Raw genomic sequence first — 12,659 nt, 5'->3', positions numbered from 1 at the left:
AGGTTGTTTTTGTAAGGAATGTGTGGCCCAGTTAGTTTTACTGAACCCTAAAATGGACGTCAAATATACACACAAGGTACACCAATTGATAACCCTACCGACGAGGTGCTAATCAGAGTCACATATACTTTTATTAGTGTATTTGTGGATGCCTTTATCCATATTCGATTACACCCTATTGGTGCAGGCTTGTCTGAATTCGGATTCAAAATCATATCCAACAAAATATTTAAGATGTACACAGCCTTTAACACAAGCCTCGTAGGAGTGAGATGCTCGAGCCAAGATTCTCGATCATAAAAATATCCAGAATATACAATATCTAAATTAAGTCAGATTGTGCATATAATTTTATTTGAGATCAGATAATAATATTTGAATTTAATTGAAATATACCAACAATGTAAGGAAGTTTTACATTATCAATGAATATCAACCATTGATTAATTAAATTATTTGATTTTTATTTAAATTTTATTAAAGTAATCTACTTAATATAAATGTAAAGAAGTAATGATGATAACCCTAGCAAACTCTAGCTTATGTGTCAATCTCACAACAATCTAAGCTTATGTGTCAATCTCACAAAAATTCAATCTTATTTCAAATTTTAAAAAAATAATAAAATTGATATAATTACAAATATTAAATAAATTGAAAATATATAACTAATTTTGTCGAATAAAAAATAATATTAAAAATATTTTGACATACCAATTTTTTTTATCACTAACAATATTTCGTTAGTCATTTATATAAATATTTTATATTAGAGAAGAAATATTAATATTAATATTTTTTAATAAGAATAAATTACAATATTTCTTATTCTATTGTATATAATATTTATATATAAATAGTTATCATAATTTTTAATTTTAAAACATTATGACTTAATAATGTAATATTACATCATCACTTTATGTGCGATTTAATTCTAAGATTCTTATATGGAAAAAATCTTTTAAGTGTCAAAAACATCTACTGTTATTTATTCAACTTCTTAATTTATTTGGTCTTTTCTTGCTATTCTATTGCAATTACTTCATATATATGTTACACTTAATTAATAATTTTTCAATGTAGTTATTATATCATAAAGAGTCCATAAAAAATTAGACTAAATTTCATATCAGTTATATTATTATTCTACTGTCATTGTTTTATACGTTATTCTTAATTTTATTATTTTTTTAATTATTCACACCAACTCCAATTTAATACTGCAATTAATATTAACATTTAAATAATAATAAGTCACTATTAATAATAATATAATATGTAACTAACAATAATAAATAATAATAATAATCTACTTATTAAAAATATTTTGACATACCAATTTTTTTTATCACTAACAATATTTCGTTAGTCATTTATATAAATATTTTATATTAGAGAAGAAATAATAATATTAATATTTTTTAATAAGAATAAATTACAATATTTCTTATTCTATTGTATATAATATTTATATATAAATAGTTATCATAATTTTTAATTTTAAAACATTATGACTTAATAATGTAATATTACATCATCACTTTATGTGCGATTTAATTCTAAGATTCTTATATGGAAAAAATCTTTTAAGTGTCAAAAACATCTACTGTTATTTATTCAACTTCTTAATTTATTTGGTCTTTTCTTACTATTCTATTGCAATTACTTCATATATATGTTACACTTAATTAATAATTTTTCAATGTCGTTATTATATCATAAAGAGTCCATAAAAAATTAGACTAAATTTCATATCAGTTATATTATTATTCTACTGTCATTGTTTTATACGTTATTCTTAATTTTATTATTTTTTTAATTATTCACACCAACTCCAATTTAATACTGCAATTAATAATAACATTTAAATAATAATAATAATAATTAATAATAATAAGTCATTATTAATAATAATATAATATGTAACTAACAATAATAAATAATAATAATAATCTACTTAATATAAATGTAATGAAGTAATGATGATAACCCTAGCAAACTCTAGCTTATGTGTCAATCTCACAACAATCTAAGCTTATGTGTCAATCTCACAAAAATCCAATCTTATTTCAAATTTTAAAAAAATAATAAAATTGATATAATTATTATATAATATATTAAAGTTGATATAATTTATGAGTTATAATATAATACTCTTCATATTTATATTCATATTCCAATTACAATTATAAATCAAAAAATAAAACTCATAAAATGCTTCATACTTACATAAAAAATCTACTTAATCTAAAAAAAATTCTCAAAATTTTAATAATAATAATAATAATAATAATAATAATAATAATAATAATACTCTTAATAATAATAATAATAATAATTATAAATATTTATTTTAAATATAAATATTAAATAAATTGAAAATATATAACTAATTTTGTCGAATAAAAAATAATATTAAAAATATTTTGACATACCAATTTTTTTTATCACTAACAATATTTCGTTAGTCATTTATATAAATATTTTATATTAGAGAGGAAATAATAATATTAATATTTTTTAATAAGAATAAATTACAATATTTCTTATTCTATTGTATATAATATTTATATTTAAATAGTTATCATAATTTTTAATTTTAAAACATTATGACTTAATAATGTAATATTACATCATCACTTTATGTGCAATTTAATTCTAAGATTCTTATATGGAAAAAATCTTTTAAGTGTCAAAAACATCTACTGTTATTTATTCAACTTCTTAATTTATTTGGTCTTTTCTTGCTATTCTATTGCAATTACTTCATATATATGTTACACTTAATTAATAATTTTTCAATGTAGTTATTATATTATAAAGAGTCCATAAAAAATTAGACTAAATTTCATATCAGTTATATTATTATTCTACTGTCATTGTTTTATACGTTATTCTTAATTTTATTATTTTTTTAATTATTCACACCAACTCCAATTTAATACTGCAATTAATAATAACATTTAAATAATAATAATAATTAATAATAATAAGTCATTATTAATAATAATATAATATGTAACTAACAATAATAAATAATAATAATAATAACAATAATAAATCATTATTATTAATAATAATGTAAGATCTAACTAATAAACAATAATAATAATAATAATAATAATATAATTAACTATCACAATTATAAATAATATTAATAATCATAATATATTCAATTAATACTATTATATCTTAATATCCTAATTCTCATTTTTTTTATGACAACAAATTTTTAATTTATAAATAATAATAATAATAATAATATAATATTAAACATTCACTATTCATAATAATAATAATATAATATCTACCTAATAATAATAATAACAATAATAATAACTAACGAACTACCACAATTATAAATAATAATATATACAATTAACACTATTATATCTTATTATCCTAATTCTAATTCTTTTTATAAAAAATATTTAATTTACAAATAATAATAATAATAATAATAATAATAATAATAATAATTATTATTATTATTATTATTATTATAAGAGAAAAGGGGTGATGCACTGACAGTGTAAAATATTTTTACACTGTCAACCAATCACCACCCATGTATCCAATTAAACCATTTTTTTATTTAAAAAAAACTTAATGACATGGCACCTTTATGATTTTCTATTGGATGATAGTGTAAAATTATTTTACACTGTCAGTGCACTACCTTTTAACTCTTATTATAATTATAATTATAATTTTCGTTTTATATTTATACAAACAACTTTACCAATCTTTCAACAACTCACCTAATAGCTTTATTAATATGAAATTTTAATAACCAATTCATATTTTAATCTCTGCTATTAGAAATCTCTAACCTCTAATTTCTTTAATTTATAATTACTATGAGACTCTTCTTTAACTCATCGTTATTCATACTTTTATAACTACAAATTATCTTTTAATAATCAAAGATAAGTTTAATTGATTTTTGGAGCTACCACAATAATGTTGTCATTATTTCATTATTCAATGTGGAAGTGTAGTACTGGTATATAAAAAACGAAAACAATGTAATCGCAAGACAAATAAGGTCACTAATATGTTTAATACTTTCCACTAAAAGTGAGAGCTACATCAAGAAAAAAGTCATCATTTATGCATGAATAATTTTGTTTTGATAATTTAATAGTCTAGGTTCTATAATCCTTTCTCCGCTCCTTAAAATATGTCATCTAATGATATTGTTGTCAACCTTTCAGCTTCTAAATGATTTCTTTCTATCTTTTAATCTAACTATTATTTCTTCTAATTTTAAGAAGTTGGCTTTAAATTAGGATTTTATAGGCAGTTGAATGTCCAAACATCTGTAGGCTAAAACAATTTCACAGTTCTAAGAAATTTAGAGACCATGAGATATATGGCGGTGGTTAGCTTGAAAATGGATATGAGCTTGGAAAAATTTGTTTGTAAATTGTCGTGTAATTACAAATCAACACAGGTAATTTATATATATATTTCTGCAATTTTTATTCTATTATTATTAAATTAAATCGATATTAATACCTAATAATAATTATTAATTATTATAACTACGACTAATCCTAAATATATTATTTGCTCACCACTTTTATACTTTGGTCGTCTATTTCACAAATTCATTTTTTTTTAAATTGGCACAATATCATACGAGTAAGATTTTTTTCCCTTATCTCTTCTTAATCGATCAAATTAATTTATATTATTTCATTTTTAACACCAAAATAACTCAAATGATTAGAGTCCTATCTTTTCTCAATGATATCACAAATAATTGAGATTAAATTAGCAAATCATAAAAATATAATGATCTCACGAATCATTAAGAACATAACTAAGCGAAAGAAATTTATTTACATTATAATTTAAGTTTTTCTTAAAACTATTTCTTACTTTAAATAGTTTAACATTGTATTACTTATCTTTCTATTTCTATTACATGATGTATTGTTATTTTTGTGATATGATGTTTTTTTTCCTCTTAATTCACATATATTTATACCATCTTTTTTTTAATTCATTTTCTCTAATAGATGTATATCATTATCCACACCCAAAATATAAATCTTTATTATTTTTATATTTTATATTTTTAATTGACATGTGTCTTCATAATTGTTGATTTTTATTTTTATTTTTTGTGCATGAGAATGAAATATACATGTTTTAGAGTTATAGTTAAACTTATAGAAGGTTTGTCTAAAAAATATGTGGCTAATCATTTTTTTTTCTTTCTTTTTGTGTAGGAGAACAAAATATACATATTTTATATTTATAGGTCAACTTATAAAAAAATTGTTTAAAAATTTGTGTCTATCCCATTTTTCCATGTATTTTCATATATATAAATATATAAATTAATTATTTTTATTGAATTTCTCATATTTGTCATCTAATACTAAATTTTCAATGACAATAATATCTCAATAGTTTAAAATTTGCATAATTATGTATACATACCATTAATAATATATTTTCTTTTATGTAGATTATTTATTTATTTAAATGATGACCACATCATTTTAAGAAATACTAAAAATATATGAGAATATATTAATATTTAAGTGACAATTTTAATTAGATAATAAATATTTTAGTGAAAATAATATGTCATTAAAAAAACTATTAAAATAAAAAACACTAAATTTGATTTAAAGAATAACATAATAATATATTTATATAATTATTTTAAATTAACATTAATATTAAAATAATAATAATAATAATAATAATAATAAATAATAATAATAATAATAATAATAATAATAATAATAGTCAAATATTATAATTTTCAATTCTAAGGTACCGTGCATTGCACGGGCCAACAATCTAATTCATTTAAATGTATGAAAATTTATCTTAAAATCGATACACTCTAGTACGAACACAAATTGGTTTTATTTTAGATGAGATAATAATATTTTATATAATTTGTGTTACGAACACAAATTATATTTGTTACGCGGGCAGGAGTGAATTTTTATTTGGGAACAAGGATTAGATTATGCTCTATTACGTTACGTCGTTTACTTTCGGGGAGTAAAACGCGAAGAACACCCTGTCGTTTGTATTTGAACTCAGTCGAAGAACAATATTTCCATTCTCCCTTTTCCCAATCAGAAAAGCGGTAAGAAACAAAGATGGCAGACGATTTGTTTGAAGGATTGCCTCCTCCTTCTTCCACCCCACACTTCCAGCAATCTCAACCACCACCACCACCACCAATTCTTTCCGTTTCCACCACCGATTCCTCTACAGTTCCACCCATACCAAAGCCAATTCTCAAAAGTTCCCTCAAACGACCTAACCCTACTCAATCCGATACCACCCAAGGTACATAAACCCCTTGTAATCGATTATTTCACGTTTTTTTTTATAAACCCTAAATTAGATGATTTTACGTTCTATTATATTAATTATGCAGTTATTGTTTATGTATCCGTTTCCAATTGAGTTCATTTTGTAAATTTAGCTGCAGCACCGAAAAAGAGTTTGAAGTTTAAAACCTCTACGGATGCTTCTGAAGCGCAAGTTATCGATGCTATGAAGAAGATATCTTCGCATATCAAGAACCCTGCCAAATTCAGCAAGGCTGCAAAGCTTGCCATTCAGTTGATTCAGGCAGGAAGTGTTAAGTCTGGCGTTAGTGATTATTTTTTCGCCATATTAGAAGCTGCAATGTTGTCGCCGGTACCTTGTACAGATCCTTCCGTGCGGGCAGATTATCATTCTTTGTTCTCAGCAGCGCAAGATGCGAAAGAAGTAAGATTAATGGTTGTTAAAATTATTGGTAGTTTTAGCAATTGTTTTTTCATATTTTCAAGAGTGTAGTAAAGATTTTGCTGACCCTCTTTTGTCTGTTATTTGTAGTACTTCGATAAGAAGCAGAAGAATCAGTTGGCGACGTGGATAATTAGTGCTGTGGTAGCAAATGATTTATATACAGATGATAGCTTTGTGGTATGGTTTCTCGCTTAAATTTTATTTTGAACTTCTCATCTAAACTCGTGAGACCATGTAGTTTCCTTTATATTCAAGGCTATGAGAAGCATATTAGAATGATATGAAATGGGTTTTGAGATGTAATGCTGTTCCATGCATCACAAATGAAAGTATGCTGTCATAGATGTAATGTACTTTGCGTAGAATTCATACTGTTCTTGTAGTGTTGTTATTGCTTTAATGTAGCTATCTTTGAAGGTGTTTTTTCATATCAATTTGTTATGTATATGAAGTTTGACCAAAGAATGATCTATATGTGTCAATGTAATCTTTTAAAGATTTTATTTTTCTGGCATAAGTCAAGATATATCGGAATGGTTATTATTCCAAAGGGACTCTGAGGCAAGTTGTTAAGTGGATGACAAAAATGATAAGCTTCATTATTCTCAATACAGTCATCCATTAAGTTCATCCATTCCATGCTTTTTGTTACAGATGTGTAGTGAGAGATTGATTATCGGTGCTTGACATGTGTTACCCTTCAATCTAATTCATGGACTGACTCCAACAACAAGTTTTGGGGTAGCTGAAGTTTGGCTTTGTTGCAAGGTGTAACATTCTTCTTTTGAGTGGTGATTATTAAGTTTTACAACTAGGTTAATAAAGAAAAGCTTAAATATTAGGTTGATGAATTCTCAGCTTGGCACTCTGCTAGTGAATGCTTGACGTCATTTATTTTGGAGAGGCTATATAATAATGCATCAAATTGATTTCTGTGAAAATGTTATCTGGATTTTTTCAGCTGTGACATGTTTATCTTTTGCTTAGTCACTGGATTTAGATTTGGAATATTGTTTTCAATTTTGACGTGAGTTATGTTGGATTTTGGGTCCATAAGGATAGTATTTGTTTCTCATTCTTTTTTTTCCCAATACTTGTACAGTTCTCTAAAGCAGCTACTCAAATCAAGGAAGCTATATCTAACCTTCCAGTTGCTACAGAGGAGGATGACACAGAAGAAGCAACGTCTCTGAAAGATATTACAGTTACGGTAGATGAAGGTGGTCAAACGCTTGCCACAAATGAGGATAATAATGGTGTGGAGGAAGCTGATCCATTTGGACTTGATGCTCTGATTCCTGAATCCACAAAGAAAAGTGCAAAGAATGATGGAGCAATCGATATAAGAAAGGAAGACGAAGAAGAAACTAAGCGAATCCTTAAGTTACAAAGAAAAGCCCTGATAACTTGTCTAGAGATTGCTGCTCGGCGGTATAAAACACCTTGGTAAATGCTGCTACTATGTTCTGATGTATTTATTTTTTACTTATGTTTGTGATTTTGACATTATTTGTCCTTTAATTTTCTCTAAATAGGTGCCAAACCGTAATTGATATTTTAGTGAAGCATGCCTCTGATAATGTGGCAAGATTTACAGCTCATCAGAGGGATGCCGTAGAGAAATTGTGGGCTTCCATACGGGAGCAACAGACTCGCAGGAAGCAAGGAAAGTCGGTTAATGGAAAACTTGACGTAAATGCTTTTGAATGGCTTCAACAAAAATATTCTACTGAGAAGATTAGCATTAGGCATTCTGTTGGAGGTAGTGGAGACCGGCGTGCCTCACAATGGCTTGGTTAGGTTTTCTTGTGACATTTTCTGTAAGAGAAATTGAGAGGATGAGATGATGGTAAATCAATGAAAACTTCAAAATGGTCAAGACAAGAATAGTAAATGTTTTCTTCACTTTGTTGCTAGTGTTGTAACTTATAATGGGTATTAGACATCTCTCCTGAGTCCTGACCAAGTTTCCCCCAAAACATTGGTAGAAACTTTATAAAATTTGATTTTCTTCCCTCTCTATTCATAAATTTAAGTTATAAGTTTGTCATCAAAGCATGAATTCTTGTCATGCAAAATGTGATTATGCATCTGTACGTGCAAATAAAATGGGTCTGACAATCAATTTGGACAGAACGAACTTGGTTATAAAACTAGATTTAAAGTAATAAATGTTGCACAAGGACTTGTACATTATTCTGACAATCAATTTGGAATTCCAATTTCAAAAGTTATCATCAAAAGATCAAATGGTAAGTTTTCAGTTTATCTAAAGTTGTTTGAGCTAAAGATCAAATTGTTCATTCAACTATCAGCATCAGGATCGAATCAAGGTACTACTTTCTATTCCTTCTCATTTTATAATCGATATTATATATCTCTCTCAACTGATCTGCATATCTTTCCAAAACCCCATAATGTGAATGGCACTGTACATATCAAAGGCTTCGAGGCACTTTTTAAAACCAGTGAGCTCAAAGATAGTTCTAGTCCACTCTTATCAGATCCTCTTACTCTGCATATGGTTGAGGGTTTTAGAAATATCTATCAACATATGTTCCCGTTTCCAAAACCCGTTATGATTTGTTTTGAGGTTTTAGTTACCAATGTGAAGAATGTCTGTTGCCTTTGATGACTAGTTATTTTACACTCATCCTCTTCCCGTATGGGTGGATGGTCTTTCATTATTGTGTCAGAACATAACTTAAGCACAAGCTACACTTATTGTCGCCGTGGTATCTTCTCTTAGGTCAAAAGCTTCAAGTTTTTCCTGATGAATCTTCTCTTAGGTCAAAAGCCTCAAGTTTTTCCTGATGAATCTTCTCTTAGGTCAAAAGCTTCAAGTTTTTCCTGATCAATAATGTCAAACCCAGATGTTTTCTTTGCCATTCTAATTAAGCTGTTATAGTGGTAATGGAACTGCTTGCAAATTGCAGACTTTAATTTATATAGTTATAGCCACGTTCATGAGCAGAACCTATTGATCTTGTACCAAAGAAATGCATAATTCACTGTGCACCATTCTCAAAGCATAATAACAACTCTTATTAGTCCTTGTAAGATGCATATAGCGTAAATTTGGCCAATACATTTTTGAACCAAAGGCAAAACAAAGATGACTAAATTTAATATATAGTTGTTTACTGCAACAATCGGCTATATTATTCACCTTTAACCAAGTAAAGATAATCGTACATGCTATAAAGAAAACAAAAATTATCAAATCCTTCTATTAAGTAGGCACAGCAAATGAAAATTCAAAATTGCAACTAAATGCAAATTACTAAATCCATGATCCGCATGATCAAAAAACACAAGAAAAAAACGGGAAAATGGCTGAAACTCAGTTGACTAAAATTCCTACAACCCTTTTACCTCTTGGTTTCAGTCCCAATCTTCCTCACTCAACTGATCATCATTATCCTCATTAGGTGGCCTAACAACCAAAACAACATTCCCTAAACACTCAGTAACACCCGATTCCTTCAAAATCAAACCCCTCTGAACCTTTAAACCAACATCACTACCTTCATCTTTAACCAAATAAAACCCTTCATCATTCTCCACTACCCTTTTATTCCTATCAGCAACCACCAATATAGGCTCCTCCTTATACCACCTATTAGCCTTCCATGGCAAAACTCTAGCATCCAAAAACGACACAACAACTCCGCCTTTCCCCAAATCAACCACCGGCCCCCAACCCGGTAGCACCACCCATTTCTCCCACCCTTTCTCCGCCACCGCAATACCAAACACACCTTCATTTCTAATCTCAGAAGGCGCCGACAAAATCACTTCAACTCCTTCATCAGCTCTACACACCGGCAAAACAACCACCGAATTCGCCTCCGCCACTTCACCAATCTGCAACCTCACCACCGGAACAGGCACCTTCAGCACAATAGCTTCAATCTCTCCTTCTTCACCTTCCCCTTTCCCATTCAGTTCCTCGAAAACAACCTTCCTAGCTTTCTCACTTTCCACAACACTCAGCGATTGTTCAAGCGCTAAAACTCTCTCATCGGAAGGGTTTCTATGTTCCTTACTCTGTCTATAATACATATAAGCAAGACAATCTCCGGGAAGAGTATAATCAAAACTCTCCCAATTCTTCTCCCCGCGTCTACTCGGAAAATCCTTTATAGAACGGGCGAGATCCTGAGCGCCTTTCCCATCATATCTCTTCTCCACAAGAAACCTTGCGGCGGAGGCGCGTTGCGGGCTGCTGAGGAGACGGATTTCGTATAAAACCTCAGCGCCGCCGTTGTCGAAGTAAGAGAGATACTCTTCCTCGACGTTGGACTGGACGAGAGTGTCGCGGACTTGAGTTGCGACTATGATGCGATTCTGTTCGACGCCGCTAATGCCGGTGGTTTCTTCTATGTTGGGAGGCGAAAAGCCTTCGCGCATGAGGGAGGTTATGAGAGGTGCGTACTCGTGCCATACGCCGAGACGGTTGGCGAGGATGTCGATTCGGCCGGGGATGTCGAGGTTGCTGAATCTTGATGGGAGAGGAGTTGGTGGGGGTCGGAAGGGTTGGTATAGTTGCTGTTGTGGTTGTTGTTGTAGCTGTTGTTGTTGTTTGCGGTAGGATGAGGAGTTGTTGGCGACGGCTGAGATTGGTTTAAGATAGCGGTGGTTGGTGGAGGAGGAGGAGGAGGAGGGTGAGGTGAGGATGTTACCGTTGAGGAATTTGAGATTGATGGAGGGTAAGAGGGAGTGCATCTTGGATTGTGTTGAGTGCCTTATCTGATACTAGCTGTTATCGGTTTGTTAGTCTTTCCTTGTTTCATGTTCATTAGAGAGATGGGATAACTGAAACAACTAAAAATATCCTAAAGTAACACCGTGGATGATATTCAACCTCGTCCACACAAACTTATGATGATTGAATATTCACACATCTACTATATCTACGTCAAAAGTTTAATCTGTACATTTTATTATTCGTGTGGAAAAAAATGTTTTTTTAAAAGAAAAAGTAAATAAAGGATATCATTGGTATATAAATATAACATATGTGTTTTTTACGGTGTCTTCAAGGGACGAATTGTACTTTTCATGGGTATTCTGATTTTACTGAATTGTCACTTGCTTGTTGTTTATTGTGAAAATTAGTAAACAACCGTTAGTCCTTCCAAAACCTACAAATTAAACTTGTTCAATCCGACACAATATTTAATTTTAAGAGAAATGGTTTCCTACAAAGAGTTTGAACAAGCGAAGTTTTCCACAAAAGATGCTTAATGTTATCGACTGAGAGTGACTCGTGACCGACAGAACACTATAATATTTACAAGAGATACACAACGAATGTATCTTTGGTGTATTCTATTATCGTAATAGAACCACTATCAACAATGTAGACAATAATATTAAAGGGCAATTCAAATGTAAACGAAATTAAGACAAAGTGTTCAAAAGGAACGATTGAAAAGTAGGGAAATTGCATTGAAGTAAAAATGGTGATTCACGTACATTAGCACTATTGAAAACTCTTTGCTTCCTCGCGCTGGGAATGTAAAGTTTTTTACAAGTGATTTTAGTACAAGTGAACACACCTGTGAAGGATAGAAAAACACTTAGAAAGGGGGGGTTTGAATAAGTGTAGCTTTAAAAATTTGACAGATAAAAATAAATTGCACAGTTATTTTTATCCTGGTTCGTTGTTAACTAAACTACTCCAGTCCACCCCCGCAGAGATGATTTACCTCAACTGAGGATTTAATCCACTAATCGCACGGATTACAATGGTTCTCCACTTAGTCAGCAACTAAGTCTTCTAGAGTCTTCTGATCACACACTGATCACTCCAGGAACAACTGCTTAGATACCCTCTAAGACTTTCTAGAGTATTCTGATCCACACGATCACTC

The 12,659-nt window shown here is 29.2% G+C and overlaps 2 protein-coding genes across 3 annotated transcripts; one reads left to right on the top strand and one right to left on the bottom strand.

Moving 5' to 3' along the window:
• Positions 1–5,985: 5,985 nt before the first annotated feature.
• LOC131644192 (uncharacterized) lies at positions 5,986–8,916 on the top strand. Of its 2 annotated transcripts, none has more exons than XM_058914624.1 (5): positions 5,986–6,330; positions 6,476–6,759; positions 6,868–6,957; positions 7,883–8,226; positions 8,316–8,916. In XM_058914624.1, the coding sequence occupies exons 1-5, from the start codon at positions 6,138–6,140 to the stop codon at positions 8,578–8,580; spliced, it is 1,176 nt and encodes a 391-aa protein (XP_058770607.1). In that variant the 5' UTR covers positions 5,986–6,137; the 3' UTR covers positions 8,581–8,916. The 2 variants fall into 2 exon arrangements, with proteins under 2 accessions (XP_058770607.1, XP_058770606.1); XM_058914623.1 differs by having other exon boundaries at positions 5,988–6,330; positions 6,470–6,759.
• A 1,071-nt stretch (positions 8,917–9,987) lies between these two features.
• LOC131644191 (rubisco accumulation factor 1.1, chloroplastic-like) lies at positions 9,988–11,635 on the bottom strand. The gene has a single exon (XM_058914622.1). It carries the CDS (start codon positions 11,506–11,508, stop codon positions 10,165–10,167), a length of 1,344 nt encoding a protein of 447 aa, XP_058770605.1. The 5' UTR covers positions 11,509–11,635; the 3' UTR covers positions 9,988–10,164.
• Between the last annotated feature and the right edge of the window lie 1,024 nt (positions 11,636–12,659).

The sequence above is a fragment of the Vicia villosa genome, linkage group LG1 (genome assembly GCF_029867415.1).
Source record: "Vicia villosa cultivar HV-30 ecotype Madison, WI linkage group LG1, Vvil1.0, whole genome shotgun sequence".
NCBI classification, from domain to species: Eukaryota; Viridiplantae; Streptophyta; class Magnoliopsida; order Fabales; family Fabaceae; genus Vicia; species Vicia villosa.
The sequence above is the reverse complement of the archived record's forward strand: the minus strand, read 5'-3'. Positions and strand labels throughout refer to the sequence as shown.

What these genes read in the sequence shown, in the direction of transcription:
- LOC131644192 (XM_058914623.1), top strand. Translation starts at nt 6,138, where the DNA reads ATGGCAGACGATTTGTTTGAAGGATTGCCTCCTCCTTCTTCCACCCCA. An exon ending in ATACAGATGATAGCTTTGTG is followed by an intron (nt 6,958 to 7,882) that starts GTATGGTTTCTC and finishes ATACTTGTACAG; the next exon opens with TTCTCTAAAGCAGCTACTCA. An exon ending in CGGCGGTATAAAACACCTTG is followed by an intron (nt 8,227 to 8,315) that starts GTAAATGCTGCT and finishes TTCTCTAAATAG; the next exon opens with GTGCCAAACCGTAATTGATA.
- LOC131644191 (XM_058914622.1), bottom strand. Translation starts at nt 11,508, where the DNA reads ATGCACTCCCTCTTACCCTCCATCAATCTCAAATTCCTCAACGGTAAC.